The sequence below is a fragment of the Schistocerca cancellata genome, chromosome 12, assembly GCF_023864275.1.
Source record: "Schistocerca cancellata isolate TAMUIC-IGC-003103 chromosome 12, iqSchCanc2.1, whole genome shotgun sequence".
Classification (NCBI taxonomy): domain Eukaryota; kingdom Metazoa; phylum Arthropoda; class Insecta; order Orthoptera; family Acrididae; genus Schistocerca; species Schistocerca cancellata.
In genome coordinates, this window is record NC_064637.1 from 126947948 (window position 1) to 126963401 (window position 15454).

The window sequence follows — 15454 nt, forward strand, 5'->3', positions numbered from 1 at the left end:
GCCACAGACCTAAAGGTGTCTTCAGAAGGTTCAGGTAGAGGTCCAAACTCAAAAGCACGTCGAATTTGTCGGTCCCTATAGCCGTTATTATTGAACACGTCCTTAACATTTTGCAGCTCCTGCGATAAATTGTCAGCATCCGAGACAGCATATGCTCGTTTAACCAAGGTCCGAAAGACTCCTGTACGTTGAAAAGGTGGATGGCAACTGGTAGCATGTAAATACCTGTCGGTATGAGTCGGTTTCCTGTAAACACCGTGTCCAAGAGTTCTGTCTTCTTTTCTGTAAACTAGTACATCCAAAAAAGGTAACTTTCTCTCCTTTTTAATTTCCATCGTGAATTTGATGTTCGGATGAAGACAATTAAAATGGTCCAATAACTGATGCAAAGAGTCAATTCCTTGTGACCAAAGAAGAAACATATCGTCAACATAGCTCAGACAACACGAAGGCTTGAAAAAAGATTTTTTCAGGGCCATATCCTCAAAGTCCCCCATAAAAAGATTACCGACTATGGGGGATAAAAGACTCCCCATAGCCACACTGCCGGTTTGTTCAAAGTATCTGTCATCAAATAGAAATAGATGGATGTCAGAACATGACGGCAGAGCTTCTTCATTTCCATATCAAGTTTTTCATTCATTAAAATCAATGACTCTTCAAGAGGGGCCCTAGTAAAATGTGACACCACATCAAAACTAACAAGTAAACCAGAGGGACCAAGACGAAGCAACTTTAAACGCTGAAAAAAAAATCCATGGAGTTGGAAATATGGTGTACACTTTTACCCAAATGAGGGCTGAGAGCCGACGCTAAATATTTTGCCAAGTTGTAAGTTGGCGCACCCACATTAGAAACAGTAGGGTGCAATGGGACCCCATCCTTATGGATCTTTGGCAAACGGAATAATCTAGGTGGAACGGCCGCACCAGGACGTAGTTTTTTGATAGTGTCCTCAGGTAAGGAACTCTTCTTCAGAAGTGAAATCGTAGTCCGTTTTATGCTACCCGTGGGATCCTTCTGTTATATACATCATCCATCTTATTCACATACTCTGCCTTTGAGATTAAAACGGTAGCATTACCTTTGTCTGCTGGTAAGATTAACAATTCAGGGTCTGGCTGCTCGTTCAGCTGGAGAAATGTTACTTTGTGGAGGCCGAGCCCGACGCAAAAGGGGAGAAACCTCCTGTCTAATCTCTTCCGCCTGTTCTTCCAGAAGACGAAACACAGCTTGTTCAACAGAAGAAATGAATTCCATAGTGGGAATGCTTCTAGGCGTGGATGCGAAGTTTAAAACTTTTTCTAACACTGAAACCGTGACATCATCCAGTTCCTTACTTGTAAGATTAATCACAGTCCGTCGACAAGTATCATTTCCCGCTATCAAGTGTTGACGTTTTTTAGCGTTTAAAGTTGCTTTGTCTTGGTCCCTCTGATTTACTTGTTGGTTTTGATGTGGTATCACTTTTTACTCGGGTCCCTCTTGAAAAGTCACTGTTTTTAATTAATGAAAATCTATTTTTTATTTGATGACAAATACTTTGAACAAACCGGCAGTGTTTCTATGGGGAGTCTTTTATCCCCCCTAGTCGGTAATCTTTTTATGGAGGACTTTGAGGATATGGCCCTGAAAACATCTTTTTTCAAGCCTTCGTGTTGTCTGAGCTATGTTGACGATATGTTTCTTCTTTGGCCACAAGGAATTGACTCTTTGCACCGGTTATTGGACCATTTTAATTGTCTTCATACTAACATCAAATTCACGATGGAAATTGAAAAGGAGAGAAAGTTACCTTTTTTGGATGTACTAGTTTGTAGAAAAGAAGACAGAACTCTTGGACACGGTGTTTACAGGAAACCGACTCATACCGACAGGTATTTACATGCTACCAGTTGCCATCCACCTTTTCAACGTACAGGAGTCCTTCGGACCTTGGTTAAACGAGCATATGCTGTCTCGGATGCTGACAATTTATCGCAGGAGCTGTAAATGTTAAGGACGTGTTCAATAATAACGGCTATAGGGACCGACAAATTCGACGTGCTTTTGAGTTTGGACCTCTACCTGAACCTTCTGAAGACACCTTTAGGTCTGTGGCTTTTCTTCCGTATGCTGGGAACGTGTCCGCCAAGATAGGTAGACTTTTGAAGAAACATGAGATCAGATGTGTTTTTAGTCCGTCAGTTAAGATTCGAGCACTACTTGGCTCTGTCAAAGATGATTTATGTTTGAGGAAGTCTGGCGTTTACAAAATATCGTGTGAGTGCGGGAAAAATTACATTGACCAAACTATTTGTACCGTCAACGACAGGTGTATTGAACATCATCGCCATACGCGATTACAACAACCAGGTAAATCTGCGGTGGCTGAGTATTGCCTTACAGAGCGACGCTACACAATGAAACGCAAGTAGTTGCAAACGCTTCGCGGTACTGGGATTGTGTTTTAAAAGAATCTGTCGACATCAGGCCAGCAGATAATATTATTATTCGTGATAATGGATACCTACTAAGTAAAACTAGGACTCCTGTTTTATCAGACATGAAGAAACAACGGCACCTGAATCGGCCGGCAATGAATAATCATTTGTAACGATATATCGTTTTCAACAGTATACACCACCAGAGGCGCTGCAACTCCTTTTGCGCCAGTTGGCAGCAGGAACGATTGAGCGCGTGCGCACTGTATCTAGCGCATGCACTGTTGTATTTCCGATGCATATAAAGGTGCAGTCATTTGCGAGTGACATCGGCAATTACAGCGACACACACGGAACCTCCTTACAGCAAAGAAACGCCGGGACTGGCGCCAGACATGCACACGCCTCAACTCCACCCTCCTTGTCAACCCCTCCAAGTACTGGTCAGCCTTCCCTCGCCTTACTGGTAGCCATCCCACCCCACATTACCCTATCCTCCATGACGATCGACCCTTTCCTGACAACCTCAGTAAGGCTAACCAGTTTGCTTCCCACCTCTCCGAGGTCTTCTCCATTCCTGACGATCCCCATTTTGATTACTCCCTCTTCCCCACCGTCCTTGACTGCACTGACATCTCTGTCCCACCGCTTGCCGCTAGCTTCCAGTACTTGGATCGGTTAGCCCCCTCAGACATCAACACTCCCATTACCGCACCCGACATCACAATCGTCCTCCGCTCTAAACGCAATGCTGCCCCTGGTCACGATGGTGTCACCTACTGCCACCTGAAGGAACCCCCCCCCCCCATCCTTCCTGACTGTCCTGTACAATGTCCTCCTCTCCACAGTATTTTACCCCCAACCTCTGGAAGACTTCCTGTGTCCTGCTGTTCCCTAAACTCAACAAACCCCCCTCTGATACCTCTTCCTATCATCCCATCTGCCTCACCTCTGTGTTCAGTAAGGTCTTCAAGACCATCCTCTCTCACCGTAATCACCACCACCTTAACCAGCACCACCTTCTTCCCCTTACCCAATGTGGCTTCCGGCCTTCCTTCTCCGCCGACAACCAGCTCCTTAACCTTGCCAATCTTCGTTCACTCCAACTTAACTCCCGTCACTCCGCTACCTTTGTTTCCCTTGACCTCCAGAACGCCTATGACTGTGTCTGACATCCCGGGCTCCTCTTTAAGCTGCAGACTTATGCGCTCCTCATCAACTTCGTCCATCTCATTGCTTCCTTCCTCTCCCATCGTCGCTCCTATGTGACTATCCACAGTTCCAACTCCCATACTTTCTATCCCTCTGCTAGCATGCCCCAAGGCTCCATCCTTTCCCTTCCCTTCTATCTCCTGTACACTGCTGATATGCCCAAACCTCCCCCGCCTGTTCATCTCCTCCAGTTTTCTGATGACACCGCCTTCCTAGCCCTTTATCCTACCCTTTAACAGTCCCAACGTACCCTCCAAACCCACCTTGACCAATTCACCGCTTGGTGCAACCAGTGGTTCCTCTGTATCAACCCCTCCAAGATACAGGTGATCATCATAGGCTGCACCACCCTCTCCATCTGTCTCCATGATTTCTACCTCACCATTTATGGCCGTCCTATCCACCTCACTCATACCCTAAAATATCTTGGCCTCATCCTCGACCGCCACCTCACCTGGACTCCCCATCTCCTTACCATCCAACACAAAGCTCACACCCGCCTCTGCCTCCTGAAACTCCTGTCCGGCCGGACATGGGGTCTGCATCCTTCCACCATCCTTCTCACCTACAAATCCTTGATCTGCCCCATCCTCTGTTATGGCAGCGTGGTTGGAATTTCCGCCCCTCCTAGGTTCTATAAATCCCTCCAAATCCTCGAACGCCACCCACTCTGCCTCGCCTACCACATCCGCCTTCCACATCCGCCTTCCGTTCCCCACACGCATCCTCTACGACCTCATCCCGTTCCCCCACCTTCTCCTTTTCCTTGAACACATCTGCACACTATATATTGTCTGCTGCATTGATCTCCCTCACCCTCTGGTATCTCCCATTCTCTCCATACCCAGTCCACTGCCACGCCTTTACCGTTGTGCCCCACCCTCTCTCCATCTCCACACCCTCCGCCTCCTTTCCCAATGCAACTTCCACCATCCACCCCTCCCAGATGATGAGCTTCACCCTGAAATCTACCCTCCCTACCAACTCTAACCCCATCTTCCTCCTGTCTCCTCCACAGGGCTCCCTCTCCTCTCACTCCCTTCTCCTGAGTGGCTTTCCCCTCCTACTCCCCCTCCCTCTCTTGTGCTCCCCTTCAGTGTCTGTGCACTCCCCTGTGCCTTGTCTTCCCTCTTCGTCACCTGCCCCACCAGTCTCCTGTCTCTTGGTGTACCCGCTGACGCCCCTACTCTTTTCATCCCACTGCCTCCCCTGCTGCACCTTGCTCTCCCCTCCTTTTCCATCCTCTCCAGCCTCTCCCTGGACAGGTCCTACTTGGCAGTTTCATTCTTCATCGTGTGTGCTCAAAGAGGGTTTAAAGTGTGTTGTTCTGGAGTGTTTTTAATACTGTGGCCGACTTTTAACCTGTGTGTGCGCCTTCAGTGTCTTCTTTGTGTTTTAAGAATCGCCAACTGTGTTTTTTTAACTTTATGTCGACTTTTTTAATTGTCCCCCTGTGAACGTCTCCATGTCAGTGTATTTTTACCTTCATTATGTCCCCTTACTCTGTTTTATGTTCCCCCTTTTTATCGCCTTATATGAAACTGTTTATTCTTGTTTTAGTTGTCATGTCACTCAGCTGAAGAGTGGTGGATTGTGCCGCTGATAGCCCTCCCCTGCCCATATGGGGCCAGGGAATAAAATCACTATAAAGAAAAAAAAAGAGTGGAATCATCAGTTATTGGGGAGAGCAGCGAAGCCTTTCGCACCTGATGATGGTGGCCAGGTGGACTGCTGAAAAATTGTGCTCAGGTGACAGTTTGATCTGGCTGGAAACCTGACAAGAATCCGATATACTAATATGTCGGGAAAGTCTACATGGTCACATTGTGTGAAAGTATGCCAAGCAACCCTGCTTGCAGGTCAGCAAAGTGGGGGAGATATCTGCGTGCAGAACAGGCAGCACTAACCTGTCCACATGCTGGTGACACCTCAGTTTGTTATCATTCTGGATGCCCAGTAACTTCGCATATGGAGCCTCATAGAGTCTCTGCCCAGTGAACACTACTTCTGGTCTACCAAAGTACTTTATAATGTTTGAAATTGTATAATGTGAGATTTTGTAAGAGTAAGCTGCAGGTTGTGAACCAGTTGCAGTTGCAAGCCTGTACCATTATTCTCCTGCCTGTATCTGCTATGGACCTGTTTGGACCTTTTATCAGCAGGCTTGTGTCACCAGCAAACATTACAGTTTTAGGGGAGTCATCCAGTGCTCCAAGTAAACATTTATTTATCCCTATAACAGAGCAGGCCAAGCAGCAACTCCTGCAGTGTACTGCATTAAATTTTAATATTACCCCACTGTCAGTTTAATCTTATTCTGTCATCTCACCTACTAATGTGGCCCTCTTTTTCGATTTTGGGAGAAAGCTGATTATTATCATTTATAAATTTCATCCATACTGCATCCTTCTTGCAAACTAAGTTGTGTAAAATAAACAGTGATTCCATACGAAAAGAACTAGCATTCTAAAAAAAAAAACACTCACAACTGTGCTCATTTAGCACTGAATGTGTCATTAAGACAATTTTTGTGTTGTTCAAAATGCCAGTCCACTCATGAATGATGGTGTTTATAGAGGTGTTTTTTTATTAGGGCTGCTTCACATTATAGAGCAGGAATGTGTATGGAGTGAACATTCAGTATTCAACATTTCAACAATATTGAACAGGAAATGCCACAACTCTTGGAATAATGCTGTTTCTTACATTTAGCTCAAATATTGAAATGTTAATGTTGTTACACTTATTTCTCCTGTTTTTACTCATTGTTCATTCACTGTAGCAGATGCAAATCAAAATTCATTAAAGGCAGAACTTTTCATAAGTAAGTACCGGAAAGTCACGTACCTGAGAGGTATATATTGCTGACTGAAATTCTATTCTCCACATCTTAGTGTTCACAATGCAGGTATGTGTCTCACCATCAACTGCTTCATTGTCTTTTGGGATCTTAAGTTGACTACAAGTAGTGATGCTTGTTTGTATTCTTTACAAAATAATAACTTAAACTGTGTTTCCTTACATTAATGAGCTGTCATAATACAAACCAAGTCTGGACTACAAAGCAATGCATAATTTCTAAAATGTTATGTACCGGACTACAAATCTGCACCATACAAAACCTGTCCCCTCCCCACCATACAAAATCACAAGTTTCGATTTTTGGAAATTGTAGCTGCTTGGTAAATGTGAGTCCAGTATAAATTAATAAAGCATTCACTGATGAATGACTGTGAAGATATTCTTGTCCCATCAGTGTCGCATACTATACTGGCTTCCAGAAGTATTAGGAAAAACAAAACACAATGTCACATGAGACACAAGAGTTAAGATATTTAGTCAAGCTTCAAATGCCATTTGTCTTCTACTCACTGAATTTTTTTAAATCTCTGGTGAAAACATGTATACTATTTTAAATCTTCAGTGCCAAATTATTGCAATGGAGGAGGAAAAAAAAAGCTCCGGGAAGGTGCCAGAACAAGTTTCTCGTTCATTCTGTCTGAAATGAAGTCCTGCAACACAACTGAACACAAAGATAAGATGGACATTTCATCACTTGTGATGTTTGCCAGACATACTTGGGCACAAATCAAATATGTGTTGTATGTGGCTGGGAATGTCACAAGCTCAAACATCATTCCCATTCTGCTACTGTGACATTTAAAGATGGTCCACAGTGCACTGCCTCAGTTTCATGTCTTTCAACTTGGGTAACTGCAGTTAAGCTTTCACACAAGATGTGGATGACATTATGCTATGTGTTTCATCTCTGCTACCTTCAAAAATTCAAAGACAGTACCTCAGCCGATATCATCAAAAGCTTCTTCCAAATCTACAGGTCCTGTAAATGTGAGTATGCCTTTCAACTATCTTCTATGACAAGTCGCAGGGTCAATATTCCCTCGTTGTTCCTACATTTCTCTGGAATCCTATCAGATCTTACCCAAAGTCGGCTTCTATCACTTACTCCATTTCTCTATACATAATACATGTACATATAGTGCAACCACAACAGTGCAACAATATTCACACCTGTCCATATCTTCCACATTTTTCATTGCAATTACACATGTAATTTTGCATTACTGTTTTTGAGACATGCAATTTACTGATGCAGGTGTTTGGAGATGACAATCCGGTGTACGCAGAGCTGGCAGAGGCCATCCCACAGGTGGAAGCACCGGGCTCCAAGGTGCCACTGAGGAGGGCCCTGCTCCTGGGCGACTTGCTGCCCGATAACCGAGAGCTCTACTTCACATACAATGGATCACTCACCACGCCGCCTTGCTCCGAGGTCGTCACCTGGATAGAGTTCAAGACGCCTACCCTGCTCTCCCACAGACAGGTAACCCAGGCGTGGCCACCAATCTCTAGGTGGCACCAGATGCTTTAGATACAGTTTTTTTCTTAGTTGTGTGTGTGTGTTTTGTGAGACACAGCTCACCAGGCAAAGTAATTAGTCCCCTGGCATATTCATGCCAATGTTAAATCCAGGTACTTTCTGATGGTGTGGTATGAGATAATGATGATGTTGATTGTAGAGTTCTCAATGACATAATTATCAGTGGCACTGAAATATATCAACATCAATGTTCTGGAGGGCTTGAAAGGCTGCCCTCTCAGGCCAGACTTGCGGGGAGAACTGATCCCAGTCCCCACCAATGCCAAAGTGTGGAAGCCATGGGAAACTGTAGTTCATAATTGCTTCTCATCACTAAACCATCAAATAGATCCATCTTAAGTTTGCAAAAATCAAAAATTAGATCAAACTGATAGTAACTTATGCACGGTCCAGTCACATTAATGTGACCACCGACTGTGTTCGACGGCAATGTATAATGAACACTGACATACGACAGGTGGCAGCACTTGCTGTGGAGGATATATAAAATGCATCAGAGGACACAAGAAACTGTGCAGTAGTTGTTGTAATTCAGAAACAGAGCAATTTACCTGTCATCCAAGTGGGCATTATCTTGGCTTTCAGACCAAGGGTGGAAGCATTTCTGAAACAGCAGTCTGCAAAATGTTCATGTGCCACTGTAGTTAAAACATAGCATGCATGGCAAAATTGTGCTATCCAAAACTGGCATTGAGGCAAATTTGGTGCATCACAGAATACAGACAGCAGGGATGAACAATAGCTGCAGAGGAATGTGTACAGGCAAACCAATAGTGTCACCTCTATGACAGTTGAGTGAACATTGTTGCGTATGGGTCTCTGTAGCAAGCACCTGGTTCATTCACCCATGCTGACTGCTGTTCATCAGCAACGAAGGCCTGAGTTTGCATATCAGTATGACAAATCGATGTCCACTGAGTGAAGACAGGTAGTCTTTTCAGATGAATAACTTTTTATGCTTCATTGGATAAATGGCCATTGGCGTGAAACATCTGAAAGCACACAAGGAGGAAGTGTTATGGTCTGGAGAATGTTATTGTGGCATTCCCTGGGTGATCATGTCATCGTGGAAGGCACAATGGATCAGCACTGCTACACATCTATCACTGGGGACCAAGTCCATCCCTACATGTAATTTATCTTTCCTCACCATGAAGGCATCTATCAGCAGGACAGTGCAATGTGTCACACAGCTTACAGCGGAAGTGTGCAGTTCAAAGAACACCAAGATGAGTTTACCATACTTCCCTGGCCACCAAGAATCTGTGGGACCACTTCAATCAGGTTGTTCACACTGTCGATATTCATCACAAACCCAAACACACCTGGCCATGGCACTGGAGTCAGCATGGCTCCATTTCCCTTTTGGTTTGAGCTGCTGGAGATGGTGGTAATGTGTGTGTACATGGTGTGCTTGCTTGGGTGATTGTGTGTTTGTTTTTGTTTCTGAATTTGTGATTTCCTGTCAGGAAGGTCGCAGTTCGTAGTAACAGACGGCAAATCATCGAGTAAAACTGAAGTGATATCAGGTGTTCCCCAGGGAAGCGTCCTGGGACCTCTGCTGTTCCTGATCTATATAACTGACCTGGGTGACAATCTGAGCAGTTCTCTTAGGTTGTTCGCAGATGATGCTGTAATTTACTGTCTAGTAAGGTCATCCGAAGACCAGTATCAGTTGCAAAGCGATTTAGAAAAGATTGCTGTATGCTGTGGCAGGTGGCAGTTGACGCTAAATAATGAAAAGTGTGAGGTGATACACACGAGTTCCAAAAGAAATCCGTTGGAATTCGATTACTCGATAAATAGTACAATTCTCCAAGCTGTCAACTCAACTAAGTACCTGGGTGTAAAAATTACAAACAACTTCAGTTGGAAAGACCACATAGACAATATTGTGGGGAAGGCGAGCCAAAGGTTGCGTTTCATTGGCAGGACACTTAGAAGATGCAACAAGTCCACTAAAGAGACAGCTTACACTACACTCATTCGTCCTCTGTTAGAAAATTGCTGTGCGGTGTGGGATCCTTACCAGGTGGGATTGACGGAGGACATCGAAAGGCTACAAAAAAGGGCAGCTCGTTTTGTATTATCACATAATAGGGGAGAGAGTGTGGCAGATATGATACGCGAGTTGGGATGGAAGTCATTAAAGCAAAGACGTTTTTCATCACGGCGAGATCTATATACGAAATTTCAGTCACCAACTTTCTCTTCCGAATTCGAAAATATTTTTTTGAGCCCAAGCTACATAGGTAGGAATGATCATCAAAATAAAATAAGAGAAATCAGAGCTCGAACAGAAAGGTTTAGGTGTTCGTTTTTCCCGCACGCTGTTCGGGAGTGGAATGGTAGGGAGATAGTATGATTGTGGTTCGATGAACCCTCTGCCAAGCACTTAAATGTGAATTGCAGAGTAATCGTGTAGATGTAGATGTAGTTTGAATGCTACTGGAAGCAGCAATTCTTTTGTCTTTAGTCCAAAAACTGGTTTGATGCAGCTCTCCATGCTACTCTATCCTGTGCAAGCATCTTCGTCTCCAAATCACTACTGCAACCTACATCCCTCTGAATGTGCTTACCGTATTAGTCTCTTGGTTCCCCTCTTTGATTTTTACTCCCCACACTTCCATCCAAAACTCAATTGGTGATACCTTTAGGTCTCAGAATACATCCTACCAAGTGATCCCCTCTTTTGGTCAAGTTGTGCCACAAATTTCTTGTCTCCCCAATTCTATTCAGTACTTCCTCATTAATTATGTTATCTACACATCTAATATTCAGCATTCTTATGTAGCGTCACATTTTGAAAGCTTCTATCCTATTCTTGTCTAAACTGTTTATCATCCATATTTTGTTTCCATACATGATTACCCTCCAGACAAATACATTCAGAAAATACTTCCTAATGTATTGCGTCTATATTTGATGTTAACAAATTTCTCTTCTTCAGAAACCCTTTTCTTGCCATTGTTAGTCTACATTTTGTATCCTCTCTGCTTCAGCCATCATTAGTTATTTTGCTGCCCAAATGGCAAAATGAGATTTTCACTCTGCAGCGGAGTGTGCGCTTATATGAAACTTCCTGGCAGATTAAAACTGTGTGCCGGACTGAGACTCGAACTCGGGACCTTTGCCTTACGTGGGCAAGTGCTCTACCAACTGCAGAAGTAAAGCTGTGATGACGGGGTGTGAATCATGCTTGGGTAGCTCAGTTGCCAGAGCACTTGCCCGCGAAGGCAAAAGGTCCCGAGTTCGAGTCTTGGTCTGGCACACAGTTTTAATCTGCCAGGAAGTTTCATATCAGCACGCACTCTGCTGCAGAGTGAAAATCTCATTCTGGAAACATCCCCCAGGCTGTGGCTAAGCCATGTCTCCGCAATATCCTTTCTTTCAGGAGTGCTAGTTCTGCAAGGTTTGCAGAAGAGCTTCTGTGAAGTTTGGGAGGTAGGAGACAAGGTACTGGCAGCAGAAGTAAAGCTGTGAGGATGGGGCATGAATCATGCTTGGGTAGCTCAGTTGGTAGAGCACTTGCCTGCGAAAGGCAAAGGTCCCAAGTTCGAGTCTTGGCCCGGCACACAGTTTTAATCTGCCAGGAAGCTCTAGTATGTTTGTTGTTCGATGAACCCTCTGCCAAGCACTTAAATGTTAATTGCAGAGTAATCATGTAGATGTAGATGTAGATGAAGAAAGCTTTGGCCGAAAGTTAAACATGTAATGGTCTTTTCATTGTGCATGTCTGTAACTCAATCCGTCATCTTTGTGGTGAGTAGCAATCTAGGTTTTTTTCTGGCATTCATTACTTTTTTCATCTCTAGCATTGTTTATTAATGTAAAAAATGCTGGATTCTGGCATATTTTGGACTCCAAATTAAACTGTAGGCCCCCAATAGCTGGATGAGTAAACCAGTTTGAAAGTAGATAAGGGCATGCCATATGCAACAGGACCACGTCCATGATTTTGCTCTTGATTTCAGTTGTGCCACAACACCAAAAAAGTAAAAATATTTTGGTTAAAGTTAAGAGGGCTAAATCAGCCAGTCATTCAGACTGTTGCCTCTGCAAATACTAAAAAGGTTGCTACCCCTGTTTAAGAACCCTAAGTTAGTCTGACCTAAACACAGATACCTCACCAATCTGGTTGCACATGTGGCAGAGTTAATTATGCTGTTGAGACACACAAGCCACCCCATTGCAACAGGGTCACAGTTCATGGGAAAAGACAAATACTGTGGAATTATATGACTCCTTTTCTCGGATTCTTTTATGCCTAGTTGCCACAATCTACTTGGATGTAAAGCAAGGTTCTGATTGAGATGTCTGTCACAGGTGGATGTGTTCCGTAAGATGAAGTCCGAAGACGGCCTGCTGACGCACAATTTCCGGCCGGTACAGCCTCTGGGAGACAGGGCAGTGCTCTTCAACGTGGGGAATCTTCCCCCTGCGGTGGCCCCTCGGGCCCCAACCACATCTTTTCAGACGCTGCTGACTGCCCTGTTCACTCTGCTCTGGAGGCACCACTAGTGTCCACTGTCTGCAGGTGTGCTGTCAGTCATTTAGTTATCTACAGGCAGGGAAACATGATGCTGGGGTCACCACTGCACCCTTCTGATCACTCTTGAGTGTCTTGTAAAGATGACTTCCGTCCTTTGAGGAAGGTGTTGATGGTGACAGCCAAATGTGTGGAATGACCCTTGTCAGAAATATAACAGAAGAGAGAAGGAATACAGTACAAATGCACAATTTTTGTATGCCGACAAATGAATGCAGTTGCTCTCTTGTACACGTTGTGAACAGCATTTCCTTATACAGTACCTATTCTCATATGCAAGTATGTTTGATGATACAAACATTTGTATATTATCTTCTAATGTACTTATTAATATAAGCTCGCCATTTCACACTTCTATAATATGTTCATGATGAACACAACTACATAAATGCCAGTATCTGCATATACCATTGGCATGAATTTGTTACAGCCACCATATCTACAGTTAAAAAATTGTCTAATGTAACATCCAGTGTACAAAGATAGCAATTTAACAGATCATTTCTCTTAATAAAATCTGGAACTCTTTAACCAGATGCCTAACTTTTCTGTTTGATCAGAAAGTTGTGATAATCATCTCACAGTATGCCATTCCTGTATCATTTCTTTATTTATTTTTTTTATTTATTTAAGACAGAAACATTCTGTTAATAAAATGCAGTTTTCATTCACAAAGATTATTCTTCTGTTTTAGCCCAATGCACTCCTTTCTCAAGGAGTACATAGTACATAAACTGCAGAGATGTAATGTCAAAAAATGACAATCACCATCATTTGTCCTTGACATGTTCATCTTTTGCACTGGTGAAAAACTTCTGCATTAGCACTTACACATTAAAATGTTTTGTTATTTAAGGTGTGAAGTGCAAATGTGAAAGTTTTTCTTGATGCAGAAGACACATTTCATGGTAAAATGAAGGTGATGAACTGAAGCATATGTAATACCAAAAAATTAATGGAGTTCCTGAGAATTGAGTTGTAGGTCAGGATCATGTTGCAATGAAGTGGGGAAATAAAATACTATGACTAGAGTATTTCTAATTAATAAATTAGTCACCAACAATCCCTGACAAAATGTTTGTTAATAATGTATTGTATTTATTTGCTGTATGTTGTGTAGATTATGCTGAATATAAATGTAATTCTCACAAACTTAAAAACAATTTTCCATCAAGTTGTGTGCATGTATGTGTTAGCTTTACATTGAGCAAATGGAATACATGACACCAAATCCTTTCAAAGAAAATATTTATCTGCCATTTAAATCTATATGCCGAAGACATGTGGAATATTAAATTATACATTATTACATACAATACAAAAAATTAAGCAGGTTCATAAAGATAATGGGAGTGTTTAAACTGACACTCATGTATAAATTTACTAATATTTATGTGATTACGTATAGAGTAAGTAATATGTGTATTGGATGACATGGGACAACAATGTGAAATAAAAGTATTATTTATTGTATATTAAATCAAGTTCTCAACTTATCTATAGTACCTCAAAATACCTTGCTTTGTCCTCTTGTCATAGTAAATGTTTGTTTCAGTACGTCAGTTACAGTATACACACCAGAGAAAAGAAATCTACTATTTGTACAGGGTGACACAGAAAAACAGGAACATTTCCAAACTCCAATAAAACTAGAAGTGATGAAGGAAAGAAATTGCATTCATAGTAATTGAAACCTTATAACTTTGCCATTTATGAAACTTTGATGGTATTTATCATTTTTTAAAAATTTCATCCTTTAGATGGTGTCCTCCTGTATGAATACATTCGTGGAATCTGTTGTTGAGATTCCTCATAGACCGATGCAACAGCTCAGCTGGGATACTGTGAACTGCACCTCGAATTCTCTGTTTTAGCTCATCCACGGCACATGGTAGAGTCATGTAGACTTTGCTCTTTAGGTAGCCCCACAAGAAAAAAAATCATGAATGGATAAATCTGGCAATCAAGGGGACCAGGTAATGTTACCGAATTGTGACATCACACAGCTGCCACACAATTCACACATATGCCATTGACTGCTGTGAAGTGTGTAACATCGCTCCATCCTGTTGAAACCAGGCTTCTTGAATGTTTGGACAGTTGTTCAATGCAGGTGTAACGAAAGTTTGTAACATCTCCATGTAATGATCGGCATTGACAGTTATTGACACAATGGCAATCCACTTGTGATTTTTTTCTCGTGTGGCTACCTCAAGAGCAAAGTCTACATGACTCAACCTAGAACCCTGGATGACTTAAAATGGAGAATTTAGGATGTAATTGACAGTGTCTCAGCTGAGATGTTGCAGCAGTCAATGAGGAATCTCAACAGCAGACTTCACGAATGTATTCGTACAGGAGGACACCATCCGAAGAACATAATTTTCAAAAAATGGTAAATGCCATAAATGTTTCATAAATGGCAAAGTTGTAATGCAATTTCTTTCCTTCATCACTTCTAGTTTAATTGGATTGTGGAAATGTTCCTGTTTTTCTGCGTCACCCTGTACGTCACAGTGTCATGGTACCACTTGTGATAAAATTCTATTCAGCTTGCTACACACTTCATAAACAAGGATATCAGGTGTGGTCAGCTGATGTGTTGCAGATTGATTGCTTCAGATGGAAACTGCTTTGTTCATCATAACCTAAATTCTACACAATAAAAATTTGTTCTCATGCAACATAACAGTTAAAGAGTCAGCCATTATACAAAATGGCTTGAAATTATTTGTTTACTTTCACACTGATCCTTTTTATTTATATTTATTTGAAGTTTTTGTATTTGATTTCATCTTTAGAAATTATCTCCAGCTTTACTAACAAGTACTGGCAGCCAGAATCATCTTTTATCCACAGTGGCATAAC

At 42.5% G+C, this 15454-nt stretch overlaps 1 protein-coding gene across 1 annotated transcript in view; it reads left to right on the plus strand.

The window, feature by feature from the left end:
• LOC126109793 (carbonic anhydrase 2-like) overlaps positions 1-14039 on the plus strand; it is a 135991-nt gene extending 121952 nt beyond the window's left edge. The window contains exons 6-7 of the mRNA XM_049914850.1: positions 7753-7980; positions 12364-14039. Coding sequence (XP_049770807.1) covers positions 7753-7980; positions 12364-12558 — 423 coding nt within the window. The 3' untranslated portion in view covers positions 12559-14039. The remainder of the gene's footprint in view (positions 1-7752; positions 7981-12363) is intronic.
• Positions 14040-15454: the final 1415 nt, after the last annotated feature.